The sequence below is a fragment of the Rhyacophila brunnea genome, unplaced genomic scaffold (genome assembly GCF_057557595.1).
Source record: "Rhyacophila brunnea isolate RB1 unplaced genomic scaffold, BYU_Rbru_1.0 scaffold_1, whole genome shotgun sequence".
NCBI lineage: Eukaryota > Metazoa > Arthropoda > Insecta > Trichoptera > Rhyacophilidae > Rhyacophila > Rhyacophila brunnea.
In genome coordinates this window covers 16,222,534-16,236,671 of record NW_028232751.1, presented here as the reverse complement: position 1 = coordinate 16,236,671, position 14,138 = coordinate 16,222,534, and the positions used below count along the sequence as shown (strand labels likewise).

At 38.5% G+C, this 14,138-nt stretch overlaps 2 protein-coding genes across 2 annotated transcripts in view; one reads left to right on the top strand and one right to left on the bottom strand.

The window, feature by feature from the left end:
• Positions 1-6,638, bottom strand: part of LOC147079523 (uncharacterized) — a 33,549-nt gene extending 26,911 nt beyond the window's left edge. Inside the window, exon 1 of the mRNA XM_085941745.1 lies at positions 6,525-6,638. The gene's annotated coding sequence lies outside the window, so the exon portion shown is untranslated. The remainder of the gene's footprint in view (positions 1-6,524) is intronic.
• A 1,673-nt stretch (positions 6,639-8,311) lies between these two features.
• LOC147079522 (uncharacterized) lies at positions 8,312-9,419 on the top strand. The gene is made up of 2 exons (XM_085940903.1): positions 8,312-8,392; positions 9,053-9,419. Exons 1-2 carry the CDS (start codon positions 8,318-8,320, stop codon positions 9,398-9,400), a joined length of 423 nt encoding a protein of 140 aa, XP_085797029.1. The 5' UTR covers positions 8,312-8,317; the 3' UTR covers positions 9,401-9,419.
• Positions 9,420-14,138: the final 4,719 nt, after the last annotated feature.

Below are 14,138 nucleotides of genomic sequence, written 5' to 3'. Positions count from 1 at the left end.
AAAAATATTTTTTCTATTGGTTAAAAGTTTAGCTTGCCCACTTCACACGCATTTTTGTTAGATGGCAATTCTTCGATCTATACCGGCCAAAAAACTGAATAACAATGTATCATAAGTCGAATTACTTCTTCTTTAATTTTATTATTTTCTCCTAGCCAGACCCATGATTAAGGCCATGAACTCTTTGTCAATAGATTCATACTTCGGTCTTTGTACCTCAAACTATACTTACATTTAATCCAAATCAAAAGTTACACATTATAAAGAAGACACATAGTGTAAATTTTTTTTTTTTTTTTAGAAATATTAATAACCATGTCCTTGCTTTTTCGTACAAGGTGGTTGTTAGTAATTTTGAACAATCACAAACACCCAGGCTTTGAGAAAAACACATAAATGTTTTTGTCATGACCGGGAATCGAACCCAGGAACTCTCGGGTGGAAGGCGAGCTAAGGTAGATACCTAGTGTACTTTCGCACCGACAATGAAAAAGTGTCTCGTAACTATAATAATTACTTTTTTTGTGTTCTTAGGTTTGTACAAGTCAAACACCGCCTCTGCAGACAATAGTGAAATAGCTGGACTTGAATCTAATCAGCAAGCTGTCGAAGTCAAACCAAGAGCCGGGTACAAGCCGGGACAGAAGAGGTTTTAAACATCTTTTAATTAATAATACTTAATTTACAGTTTGTGATTTCGAATTAAATAAATAAATTAATTCTATAATGTACAGTTTGGTTAATGCAATGCATTACAAAACAATATAGGGCAAAGACTAAATAAACAGTTTTCAAAATAACAAAAAAATACTCTTTTATTTTTTGTAGACATTATCAATTAATTACCCATACATGTCATCAAAGAATGCTAATACCTCACCATCAATAATTAAAGTAGGGGTCCATATATGAAACCACACTCTAGGGGGGGTCTGATATAACGTGATGATTTGTGACGAATGGGGGAGAGGGTCCCATAGAAGAATGAATTAATAAACACAAACAAGACATAATATAAGTGAGTCAGGGCTCGAAATGAACCGGAACGCACCGGAGCGCCGTTCCGGTTCATAAAATCCCCAAAATTATCACTCCGTCTCATGTAAATATTAATTTGACCGTCTGAGCGAGATATGTCATATAATAAAGAAAATCTAACACAATCATTTTTTAAATACGTATATGTATAGAATTAGATAAGTAACAGTGTTCATATTTTCGTAAAATTATCGAGCGCTCCGGTTCGTAAAATTTTCCATTTCGAACGCTGAAGTGTGTTATATCTTACATCGCTTGCTCTTGAAATAAGTTAATAAATAAGGAATCAATACTTTATTCTAATAACACTGTCCGCAGAATACCCAAATTTTACTTCTTCTATCCTCTATTCCTATTGCATAGTGTCTTAACCGGTGGTCTGCGAATATTTTTGGGTGGGCCGCAAAAAATTTCTGCAGTTCAAAAATAGTCAGTACCTATCCATTTTTAAAAGCTTATATTAAATTTCAAGTAATAAATATCTTTCAGAACTCGTGCACCTACAAGGGTTCACAATGAATTAACAAGTCATTTCCGGAATGAATGACACTATTGTATGTAGTCATAAACGTGGTTTACCCAGAAACCCAACATTTAAAGTGGGGTTGTATTATATTTCGACAATTTTTTACCTATTTATTTATTATTTGGTCCGCAAAACATTTTTTATTTTTTTGTGGTCCGCGGATGTAAAAAGGTTAAGAAACATTGCTCTATTGCATTGTACTATAATTTTAGTCTGGTTTAAATCTATGTAACAGTAAAAATACCATAATTTTATAGTATGCCAAGAATACTATAATTTTATTTTTAATACTGTTTTGAGATGTACCATATTCAAGAAAAAAAAAGATGAAAACACTATCTCTACAAAAAAAATGTGATATCTTCAAAACTCAAAGGATGTATTGAGGTCATTCGGTGCCGTATGTAAAAATGGCATGTGGCAAGAAAGATACTATCACAGATTGTATATATTTTGTAGCGATTGCTCTATCACGTTGGGCAGATCATGTCTCAAGAATAAAATACATCTAACTTCTGTGAGACATGAGAGTACCTACTCTTCAATAAGCTACTCAGTCTAAGCTGAGTACCTACCTACCAAAACCCTAACATATTTTGTAACAAAGTCTCAAATATATGGATACGGATAGTGAAAAACATGATAAGTACATAAGTATTGACTTCCCGTTACACTTTCTGTAAACTCAAAATAATATTATTCTTTCTTCGCGAAAAGGAAATAGTCCCGTGGTGATGTAAGTATAATTATTATTAATTAATAATTACATATATATTCTTTTTAACACTACAACAGGACATGAGGCCTAATGACAGTAGTGTAATTATTAATATAAGTGAAACAATTAAATATGATAAAATCGCAAAAATATTGTGACCTCACGGGATCGAACCCGGAGCCCCCGGATGAAAAGCCAGCGCCTTACGCACTGGATTACAAGGGCCGCATTCTATCCGATTGACTTTCTGTTAGGTATGCTTAATAACTAGTGTAGTTTAAAATTAACACTTTGAATTTTTAATTTGTCATATTCACTACATAATGTGAAATAAATTTGAATTGAACACCCACGATGACCGCGTGGATTGAGCGCCGGTCTATAGTGTCGAGGGTCCCAGGTTCGAATCCTGGGTCTGGCAAGTTCACATATTGTTTTTCAATTTGTGCATGAGTCAGAGTATGGTCCTAATAGGTTGAGCAAGTGGCTGACATCCATTTCTCGTAAAAATAAAATCTGTTAATACAAACCTCCACTCTGTGGAGGCCCATATGATCCTATTAGGATCGGACATGGTCAAAAGAAAGAAAGAAAAATTTGAATTATCGTCCAGGGTACACAAACTCATTACTAAAACAAAACATTCTTTTTCAAGTACCTATCTATCGTAATTCTTTGGGAAAAATTTGGGGAGTTGTTTCAAGTTTCAATGACTATTTATTTTGTCAGAATTTAATTATTTGTGTCACCCTCATTGTTGTCTCTTTTGGATATTATAATATCAGAATATTAAAGCAAACATTGTATGCATCAAGATAGTTAGGTACACCAATTTTTCATGAGTGTATCCAGTGATGTCCCCAGACAAATGCCGCCCCATTTTTTATACAGTATTTTTTATCATCATTTCATGACTCCAATATCTAATAAATCTCATGTATGGATACATTACTAACAAAATATATAAGTACCACTAATACATACAAAATTAAATTTAGATATAAAAAGCGAATAGATTATACCCAAATCATCAGAGTCTGGGGTCTATGTGTTTTACACATTTTTGATATTTTACACACATTCGGTTGTACCATTAAATTTAGCATTTATTACACAGATTTATTATTTCCACACCATTTTTACTATGCTATTATTGTGGGCATGTAAACAAAATAATTTTAGCTATGTCTATACATTATACAAAATCATTCTCCTCGATTTGCCGCCCTTCGAGTAACTGCCGCCCCCAAGCGACGCTCAATCTGCCTACCCCCACAGTACATCACTGAGTGTATCATCAAGTACCGAGAGGAGTGGGGTCAACCGTTGAGAAGGCTTTCCGACAGCAAAATCATTCCAGTCACAATATTTAGTCATAAAGGTCCTGACAAAGAGAAGAAGAAGTACCTAATGTTCCATAGGGAGTAATGCTCAATTCGTACTTACCACAAACTTACAGTAAAATTGGTAAGTAGCCGAAATCCATCTGTTAACTATAGATTATAGAGATAAGGAATCCTTAACCATAGACTACTTTTGTTATGAACTCGCCCCCTTCTGTATTACCATTTACCACTGACAGCTGCTATCAAAATAAATGTATAATACAGCCCATACACTCAAATTCATTTAACAATTGATCTCAATATGGATATTGCATATTGGAGTTTGCAGTTATTGCGAACAATGATGTACGCATGGTAGAATGTAGAATTCGCGCAAAATGCCGATAATGGACAATCTCGAAAATAGAGAACCGAGATCTTTTGTTTTCAATTGAAACACAATGCTTACGATAATATTATATTGTGAATGATTGTCAACAATCCTTAACTCATTCATTACTCATTATTAGGTAGGTAGTATATATTATTATTATAATGTTATGAGTAAGTAGGTAAAATTTCATAACATGACAAAAAAGCCATTAAAAAAGATTAGGTGCCTAGGTTACGTATATTATCTTTGCTAGGTACGATGGTAGATATACGATATTTTAATTACCTATTGCAAATTAAAACTGTTGAACAACTATTAAATATCCGTGACATTTAATACGACATATTTTCCTATACTTTCGTTGATTCTGTTCATGTCTTAATTTAGTAAAACCGATTATCGAATTGAAATGTCTTCTTCTTCTTCTTTGGCCATATCCGCCCCTTAGCTGGAGCATATGGACACCACGCGGCGCCTCCAAGAATCCCTGTCGCTCGCCAGTCTTCTTGCTTCGTTCCAGGTCAAACCAGCATCCCGTAGCTCCGCCGTATACACTCTGTAGATTGTATTTAGCGGCCTTCCAGGACGCCGGAATCCGGTCGGCTTGAAGAACAGGCAAGCCAGGTTGAAGTTCTCTTCTGGCATCCGCAGCATGTGGCCGAGCCAGGTCCAACGTCGCCTCTTCACTTTCAGCGTGATGAGAGGCTGCTTGGGGCGTTCTCTTATCTCCTCGTTGCTCCTAAAGTCATACCACCGCACACCCAGTATTCGTCGCAAACATCTGTTTTCGAAGCTCAGTATACGGTTGCTCTGAGCCTTCGTAAGGTGCCATAATTCGCTACCGTAAAGCAGCACCGTCAGAATGCAAGCGTCGAATAGGCGGCATTTGGTTTTGACCGAGTATAATCGTGAGTCCCAGACATTCCGCATTGAGTTGAATGTTGCTCCAGCCATTCCCATTCGAATAGCGAGCTCTTTCTGCAAAATGCCATCTCCCGTGATGTGTACCCCCAGGTACTTGAAGCTGTCGACGCTCTCGATGTTTTGTCCATCGCTAATCAGAGGGAAATCTGGATCAGGACAGGTGCTATTACACAGGACCTTGGTTTTCTTCGCGTTAATTTTCAAACCAACGCGAGAGGAGTTGTAATGCAACCTGTCGATTGTCTCTTGAATGCCCTCGATTGAGTTGTCGAATAGGACAGCGTCATCGGCATATTCCAGGTCGCATAGCTTCACCGTGGGGGTAACAAGTATGCCTCGGTCGGGTGGTATTGACTTCCGTAGTATGAAGTCAAAGAGAATGATGAAGAGAAACGGTGCAAGGACACAACCCTGTCTGACTCCGGTCGTGACCCCGAACCATTCCGTGACAGTGTCTCCAATTCTGACACAGCATTCGCTATTCTCGTGCAGGTTTTTGATTATGGCAATGATCTTGGGAGGGATCCCGTATGCTCCTAGTATCGTCCAGAGGGAGGGGCGGTGCGGACTGTCGAAGGCCTTCTCATAATCCACAAAGCAGCAGGCCATCGGACTGTTCAGCTCATGGCTCTGCTGGAGAAGACATCGAAGGTAGTGGATTTGGTCTGCACACGCTCGACCAGGTAGAAACCCGGCTTGGTTTTTCCTGAGGACGTGCATTATTGGGTCCCTTATTCTCATCAAGATGATATTTGCCAAAATCTTTCCCGGAACACTGAGTAGCGTAATGCCTCGGTAATTGTCGCAGCTTAGAGGGTCACCTTTTTTATGAAGTGTGATGATTTCACCGTTTACCCAGTCCCTTGGACAGCGCTCTTCTTCCCACACCTTTGTCATCATATGAAACATAGGGTGCAGGATTGCGCTTAGGCTGTACTTGAGGAATTCAGGGTGAATCCCGTCTCCCCCCGGTGCCTTTCCGTTCTTGAGCCTTTTCACAGCCGATTTTATCTCGGTGTGCGTGGGCGGGCAATCAGAAATGTCGGTCGCTCGGGGAATGTCCAAAAGTAAAGCTTCCGCAGACATGTCAAAGGGATCCAAAGGGGGTGGGCGGTTCAGCACTCCGCAGAAATGATTCTTCCAAATCTTCTTGACACATTCTGCATCAGACTCTATTGCTCCACTGGGACCACGAATAGCTCCGGGAGTCGGTGGTCGCCTGCCGCAGACTTCACGGGTGATTCGGAAGAGTTTCCTGGTGTCATTTCTGCTTGCTGCCTCCTCTGCCGCTTCAATTTGCCGGTTCATAAAATTGCGCTTGTCCAACCGCACGGATCGTTTGACCACCCTGTCTAGGGTCTGGTAGTCAGTCCGGCGGTTCTCGGCTCGATCGGGGTCTGTCTCCTCGTCTCTCAGGGCTTTCAGCCTGGCTCGTTTTCCAATTTCAACCCACGTTTCGTCAGACATCCACTTTGGCTGCTCAGTGTCAATGTCAGTGCCAATGAATTATGAATTAACTTTTCTTATTCGGATTTAGATATGACGTATGTAATATTAAACCAATAGATAGGTAGTTGAAATATATAAGTACTTAGTTACCTACACACCAACATGGTAATATTAGTTTTAATCATTCTATATAATTATTCACATCATGGCATATTTGTAATAATAAATTGTAAATGACACCATATCTGACATATCAACGGCTGTGTTAAGTGTTACCGTATCGGGAAAAACATGGGTCAAAAAATAACATATATTATTCACTAATTGCGGAGAAATTTAATCATTTTAATTAAATATTAATTGTGTATTTATAGTTATTGAATTTATTTTGTATATTTTTCATATTTTTGTCATCGTTTAACAATTACAAAATAATTTACCTAAATTATGAAAAAGAGAATTTTTATATATGGTATTATTTTCAATAGAAAAACAGAACGAAGCTATTGCAGATCTGGTGGACCATAGACAGCTCGATCATAACTATGAAAGGCTTTCTGGATAGTGTTTTGTTGTAAATAAATTTTAGTTATGACAGACGATTGTGCATAGGGCTCATATGCCGGCGCTCCATTGGCACGCAAGTCAGACGATTTACAGTCTTCGGACTTTTTTTTCGCGTGGAGCACCCCAGGTCTGCGGACTTTTTAATCCGCAGACCAGGCTCGTTGGATTTCAAACATGTTTGATATTTTACTCGCCGAGCCGCTGAAATTCGTACGTTCACCACGCTTTACCGTCACATTATTTATATCTATGCCGACGGACGACAGCGCCATCATTATTTTACTGTCATTCAAAGTGTTCGGACATCTCACATCGATAACAACAATGGTAGATCTACGAGTGCATTCGAAAAGTTTCTTGGAAGATTTTATTAGTTGTTTTAAAGACAACCCATCGTTGTGGAAGACGACCAGCCCACTATACAAGAATCGTGATGCCAAGTCCTTGGCGTATGCGGAACTTTTGGAGATTTTAATCAAGGTGGAGCCGCAGGCAAGGGTCGACGATGTTAAAAAGAAAATACAGACATTGAGGTCGGGTTACAGAAAGGAGAGAAATAAAGTAAGGACATCATATCGAAGCGGAGCCGGCACAGACGCAGTTTATCTACCCAAACTGTGGTACTATAAAAATTTGGAGTTCTTGAACGACCAAATGGAAGGTACGTAGGAATGCTTTAAAGCTATTTATTATACACGTGCAGATTATGAAATTGTCGTACCTAGCTCTGAAAGTGACATCGCATTAGATTAGCTACTATTAAGCAATTAAAACATACAGCTATGAATCATTTCTAGTCACAATAAAATTATTTATTCTTTGCTGAGGTAGGTAAGAAATAATAATATATAGGTACGATCATGGCGGTGGAAGCGCGGCTTATTGAGTCGTGGTCGGGTCCCAGGTTCAAATCCTGGGTCTGACAAGTACACATTGAATTTCAATTTGTGTATGAGTCAGAGTATGGACCTAATATGTTGAGCAAGTGGCTGACATCCATTTCTCGTAAAAACAAAATCTGTCAATACAAACCTCCACTCCGTGGAGGTCCATATTATGATCGGACATGGTCGAAAGAAGAAGAAAAGAAATGATCATAAAATCAAAAATCGCTCGAGTTAGGTTCCTTCAGAGACAATCAATAAATCGTCAATCATCAATCAAAATTAATGGTACAGTTTGGTTATGAGGAATACAGTGGAAAACACATTTTGAAAATACCCGATATACTGGATTACACCAATTATACCAATATCAATATTAACCGTATGAAGGAATGGGTACTTAGGGGAGAGATAATAAAAAACAAGTTTGAGTATTATGTTGTATTTTAACAATTTACATTTTGTTTTACAGAATCGAGCTCAATATCCAGCATGGTGGACGATTTGGAAAACATGTCTCCTGATGAGAGTTACTCCAACTCGTTAAACAACGAAGATTGTATTGAGGTAAAACATTTTAACTAAATTGTTACATTGGTTTAATTTATCTATTGCTTATCATACTTTCTTGCCATGTAACAGCCCCGGTAGTATTAAAATATTTTTCGAAATCTCCTCGCGCTTTCTTAGCATTGGCAGTGGCATTGGCAAATGCCAAAAACATTTTCTATAATTCGCCTGGCTCTGCATGTCCGATAATTATATATTCTTTTACTGTGATTTAATTGCCTTTGTGAATACGGCTTTATGAAATCGTTACGTAATGCAAAGGCTTCATCGCCAATATAAACAAATGGCAGTGCATCAGAATTAGCAGTAGGTTTTTTTGGTGCAGGTATTTTTAATCTGCCTTCGTCTAAACGTTTGAAAAAATCAGATTTTCTCAGTACGCCTCCATCAGAAATACGTCCATTTGTTCCAACATCAACATAAATAAATTCATAATTAGCATTTGCAATCGCCATCAAAACAATGCTGTGGAAATGTTTGTAATTATAAAAGTGGGAGCCGGCGCCTGCAGGTGGCACGATTGCAATGTGTTTCCCATCAACTGCGCCCAGGCAATTTGGAAATTGCCATTTACTATTAAATTCTTCTGCAATCGTCTCCATTTCTTCGTGCGTATCAGGGAACTGCAACAAAAAATAATCAACATTTTATTTACAGATAGAATATTCGCCTTCAACATCCACGTTGTCGACTACTCCAAGGTCGAATCTCAATAGAGCACCAGAACCCCCATCGTTCAAACGAAAAAAATCGAATGATAGCGCCAACAAAGTGTTAGAATTAATCACCGACAAACTAAGCAAGACTGAAGATGAATTTGATGTTTTTGGCAAAATGATGGCCATGAAACTACGATCGATGTCACAGGGACAAAGATTGCTGGCCGAGAAGCTGATGCATGAAGTTGCCTTTATGGGACAAAGTGACAAAATAACGCCAGCAACTACTGTTCATACTCAACCAGTTTATCGTATATTAAGCAAAAATGTACAAAAGCCGGTATAATAAATTAATGTTTTTTGTATGAATAAATATCTTGTAAAAATATTTGTTTTTTTGTTTGTTTTTATGCCTATAAACCTTAGCTTAAGCGATACAACAAATGGTAAGTATTTGAGCTATGTTAGCAAACCTATATTATTATGTGGCCTCATTTAGAAATCAAATTCCATGCTTGCTTTTCGAAGAATATGACTAGTATTACAATACATTCAACAGGAATAATTAGGCAGCTTGCTTACAGCCTATATGGAGAGTCCTGGCTAGGTACAGCATTCTAATGGTCTATTGAATATTTAGCATGTCAACGATGGCCTTATTTGTGACTATATATATACCTATCTCAAATGCATCTTGTCTGCCATTCTTATGATGTTGCCGTCTATGATTTATATAGGTAAAACAATCCACTAGTCGTTCACTTTATAAGACCAACCAATGTCTACTTGTTAATGATATATTTGTAAATTTGCCCAACTTTATTAGATGACGTATAATATAATACACACCTTGAAATATTCTCCTTTCAAAACGTCAATGATGACTTGGCAAGTTTCGGGAATTATCTTGCCCAGAGTTTGTCTTCCAATCGCAGTTCTATAATGCAAGTCAGTGAATGTTCCGCCGGCAGCCAAAAATCGCAGGGTTGCACATAATCTATCATGAGGAGAAATAGCTTCCCTCATCATAGTATTTTTTTTTTTAATAAATGGGGAGACCAAATTATACAGTTCTGTGTATACATCCTCCGACATTCGCAAATAATTGCGGAAATCGCTCGGTTGCAAACGCAATTCTCGTATTAAATTTGTGTGGGATAATGTCGTTCGTTTCCTTATCCAATGTTTCACCCAGTATTTGTGTACCCTTTGCTTCGTTATTACATTATCTGCCACCCAATAACCCAAAAAACATAAAACGTCGGTATCATTTAACGCCATCACGATTTAACTGTCAGATATACGTATATTATCTATGCTGTCAAAGTCGACTGTTTTACTCGTCAAATTAATTATATACTCGTTTCGTTGAACGTCTGTTGGCCAGTAGCAGAACGTAGAAAAATCTGAAGACTTATTGTCGTCGGACTTTTGGCTCGCCAATGGAGCGCTGGCAATAGATTGTATTTTCTCTGTTCCTGAGAGAGCGTGGGGGGGGGGGGTCAGGATTCGTAAACCCCTCCTTGTGTGTATATCTGATTGGAAAAAATAAAGATAATTATAGTTGACGTAGGTACGATAATCGATTTTTCAAAATAAAATAAATCTTGAAATCACTGCACACAAAATAATAAAGTACCTATCGATTGTAAATAAAAAAAGGACATACCTAGTTTCGCTTGGTATCCAGGCCATTAGAATAAAATCAAATTTAATTTTCCATGTTAAATATTTAAAAAAAAAAAACTATTTTTCAATATTATAAATCCAATGAAAGAAGTTTTACCTACCAATAAAACTCTTATTATTCATGTTGACTTTGAAGTCCTTGAGATAGGGTTTGCTCTTTCTTCTTTGGGTGAGGTTATATTCTACTAATTTATTTTCCTTTTTCTTGTCGTTGGTCATTCCTCCGTTTTCATTTACTGGTTATACCCGCGCGTCTGTTTTTTATGTATAAAGTTTGGCATCACTTTGTCTTCATTATGATATGACTCAAGGAACCAGGTAGAAGTTACCTGGACTTCAAAGTCAACATGAATAATAAGAGTTTTATTAATAGGTAAAACTCCTTTCATTATTCGAATTTGACTTTGAAGTCCTTGAGATATCTGTTTGTTATCAGCTGGTGTTGGGTATGCCAAATTCCTGTATGTGACAATGATTCATTGACAAGGTATAGACCATCGTGACTTTCCATGTATATGGTTGAATAGAGAAGTTAATGGGTTCTTTCCCCTTCTGATGGTGGTGTATCCATCGTTCTCTGGTAGTTGTCGTGAAATGTCCATGTTAATTTTCGAGCGCTCCGGTTCGTAATCTTTTCCATTTCGAGCGCTGGTCAAACCCTCGGAGAGGGGAAGGTGGGTATATTTCGGAATTAATTATATCTTCAAGAGTATCACCAAAACCAACCACCAGGACAGTTATAGGGAATTGGATATGGTCAGTACTGTTGGAAGCAGGGGTACAAGAACCACCAGGCAGTGTCCGCTCAGTGGTGGCTTCCTTAAACTGTAAATATACCCAATAGATGATATTTTAAAGAGAGGTAACTGGCGTAGTGAAACAGTGCGCCACTGTCTGTAACGTCTCGTGACACATACGTTGCAATGACATGTGCTGTTTCGCTTGCGAATAAATCCACCTCGGGAACACCCCATTTTTGAAACAGGGGGGTGGTTGCGGTGTTGATGAGGTACCATTCGGGAATGAGTTGTCTGCGGGAGAGATGATCTGCCACGCAGTTCTAATTTCTGCGGAAGTATTGTGCAGTAAACGTGAAGTTGGCTCGACTGGTAAATACTAGTATCTGTCGGCATAGGTTTGGGAGGGTGACAGATTTTGTACCGCCCTCGTTGTTGATGTATGCCACCACTGTTTTGTTGTCTGTCTGCAGAAGCAAATCTGATCCTATGATTGATTGTATCTGAGATTGAATTGTAAACATCTCCTTCCTGTTGGAATGCCATGCCATGCTAACTGGCCTTGTTTCCACGTACCTGATAAGTGGTGTTCATTCAGTTGTGCTCCCTAGCCTGTGTCAGCCGCGTCTGTCGTCAGGAAGTGATTGATGTGTGTCAACTCTGAGGAGCCTATCACCTGGAGCCACCACATGATGTCCTGTTAGGCCTGTGGTGGGATTGTCGTCTATTGGCGAGAATGGGACCTCGACAATTTTGATGACTGGAGCTTTGCAGCCGTCGGCAATGCAACCTTCCTCGTGGAGGTAGGATGCGAAGTTAAGTTGCCCCAGAAGGGATTGAACATGTGCCTACCTGAGGGACCAACTGCTTTTTTGTACCTGCATTGTGTCAAATCTGAGGATCCTATCGCCTAGGGTCACCACATTATATCCCGTTGAGCCTGTGGTGGGATCGTCATCAATTAGCGAGAATGGGACCTCGGCCATATTGATGACTGGAGCGTTGTAGCCGTCGGCAATACAACCTTCCTCGTGGAGGTAGGATGTGAAGTTGAGTCGCCCCAGAAGGGATTGGATATGTGCCTGTCTGAGGGACCAACTGCCTCTTTGTACCTGCGTTATGTCAACTCTGAGGATCCTATCGCCTACAGCCACCACATGATGTCCCGTTGGGCCTGTGGTGGGATTGTCATCAATTGGCGAGGATGGGACCTCGGCCATATTGATAACTGGAGCGTTGTAGCCGTCGGAAATGCAACCTTCCTCGTGGAGGTAGGATGTGAAGTTGAGTCGCCCCAGAAGGGATTGGATATGTGCCTGTCTGAGGGACCAACTGCCTCTTTGTACCTGCGTTATGTCAACTCTGAGGATCCTATCGCCTACAGCCACCACATGATGTCCCGTTGGGCCTGTGGTGGGATCGTCATCAATTGGCGAGGATGGGACCTCGGCCATATTGATAACTGGAGCGTTGTAGCCGTCGGAAATGCAACCTTCCTCGTGGAGGTAGGATGTGAAGTTGAGTCGCCCCAGAAGGGATTGGATATGTGCCTGTCTGAGGGACCAACTGCCTTGTTGTACCTGCGTTATCGTCGCTATAGGATTTGTTTCCCGAATATCCATTTTTGTCGAAATCGACATTTTAATGCAGTTCAATTTCTTTTATCGAACTCTACCGAAATCATTTATAAAAACAATATATTTTTATCTAGGAACAGAGATATTTTTTTAAAAAACCCGAATACGCCATGTTAAGTTACAATTACTCCGTGGTTTTCTCCCGAATGTCCAACTATTCGTACCTGAATATCCAAGTTAATTTCGGTCGAAATATATCTCTGGCTGAGTGTTTATTTCCCGAATATGACTTTAGCCAATCAAACCGCGCTCACGCCGTGCATCTCGCTCCCACATTCACGCTGTCTAGCTCTAAAACAATCACGCCCACTTTCATATTTTTCCGCCGTCTGGAGACTTCTTTCAAATTTCGTCTTATTGATATTGTTTTTAACGTTACTATTGTTTTAATAGTGAATTCATCAAATTTGAAGAGATCATTCATAGCTGATACACCACCAGTTCGCCCTGAACTTACAATAGAGTTGTGGAAGTGAGTATTTCAACCTAAATAACTGCATTTTGTTTTGATAAATGACACAAAATCCCAACGGTTATATGAATTCTACAGTATGACCCGGCAACTACTATGACGTAAAAAATAATTCATATTTCAAATTATTATTAATCAAACATTGTTTGTCTTTATTTTACTTTTAATCTAGGTATTTCTATGAAAATAAAGGCGATGCTATTATTTATTTTTGAATGCGCTGATAATTAATATTTTAATTTAATATGTATGTTAGTAACTATTTATTTGGTGGATATTATATACTTAGGATATTGGTACCTACCTAATATTAGCAGCCAATGGTAATTAATTTATACATGCTATTATTTTGTGTTGTTGTTCCTTACAATAGTAAATATATAATATTTATTTGGTGGTTTGTAATAAGTTTAATTGTCAATTATAGAAATATATATATATATATATATAATAATATACAGATATATATAAATAGATTTTTTTTTTTGGAAAAAGTATTAATATAAAATTGTTAGCAAGTACGAGTAAGTACCATCATAAAATATTGGA

Bases quoted from the DNA above. Each gene is read 5' to 3' on its own strand.
- LOC147079522 (XM_085940903.1), top strand. From the start codon at position 8,318: ATGGTGGACGATTTGGAAAACATGTCTCCTGATGAGAGTTACTCCAAC. The intron at 8,393-9,052 runs GTAAAACATTTT...TTTTATTTACAG, and splicing joins ACAACGAAGATTGTATTGAG to ATAGAATATTCGCCTTCAAC.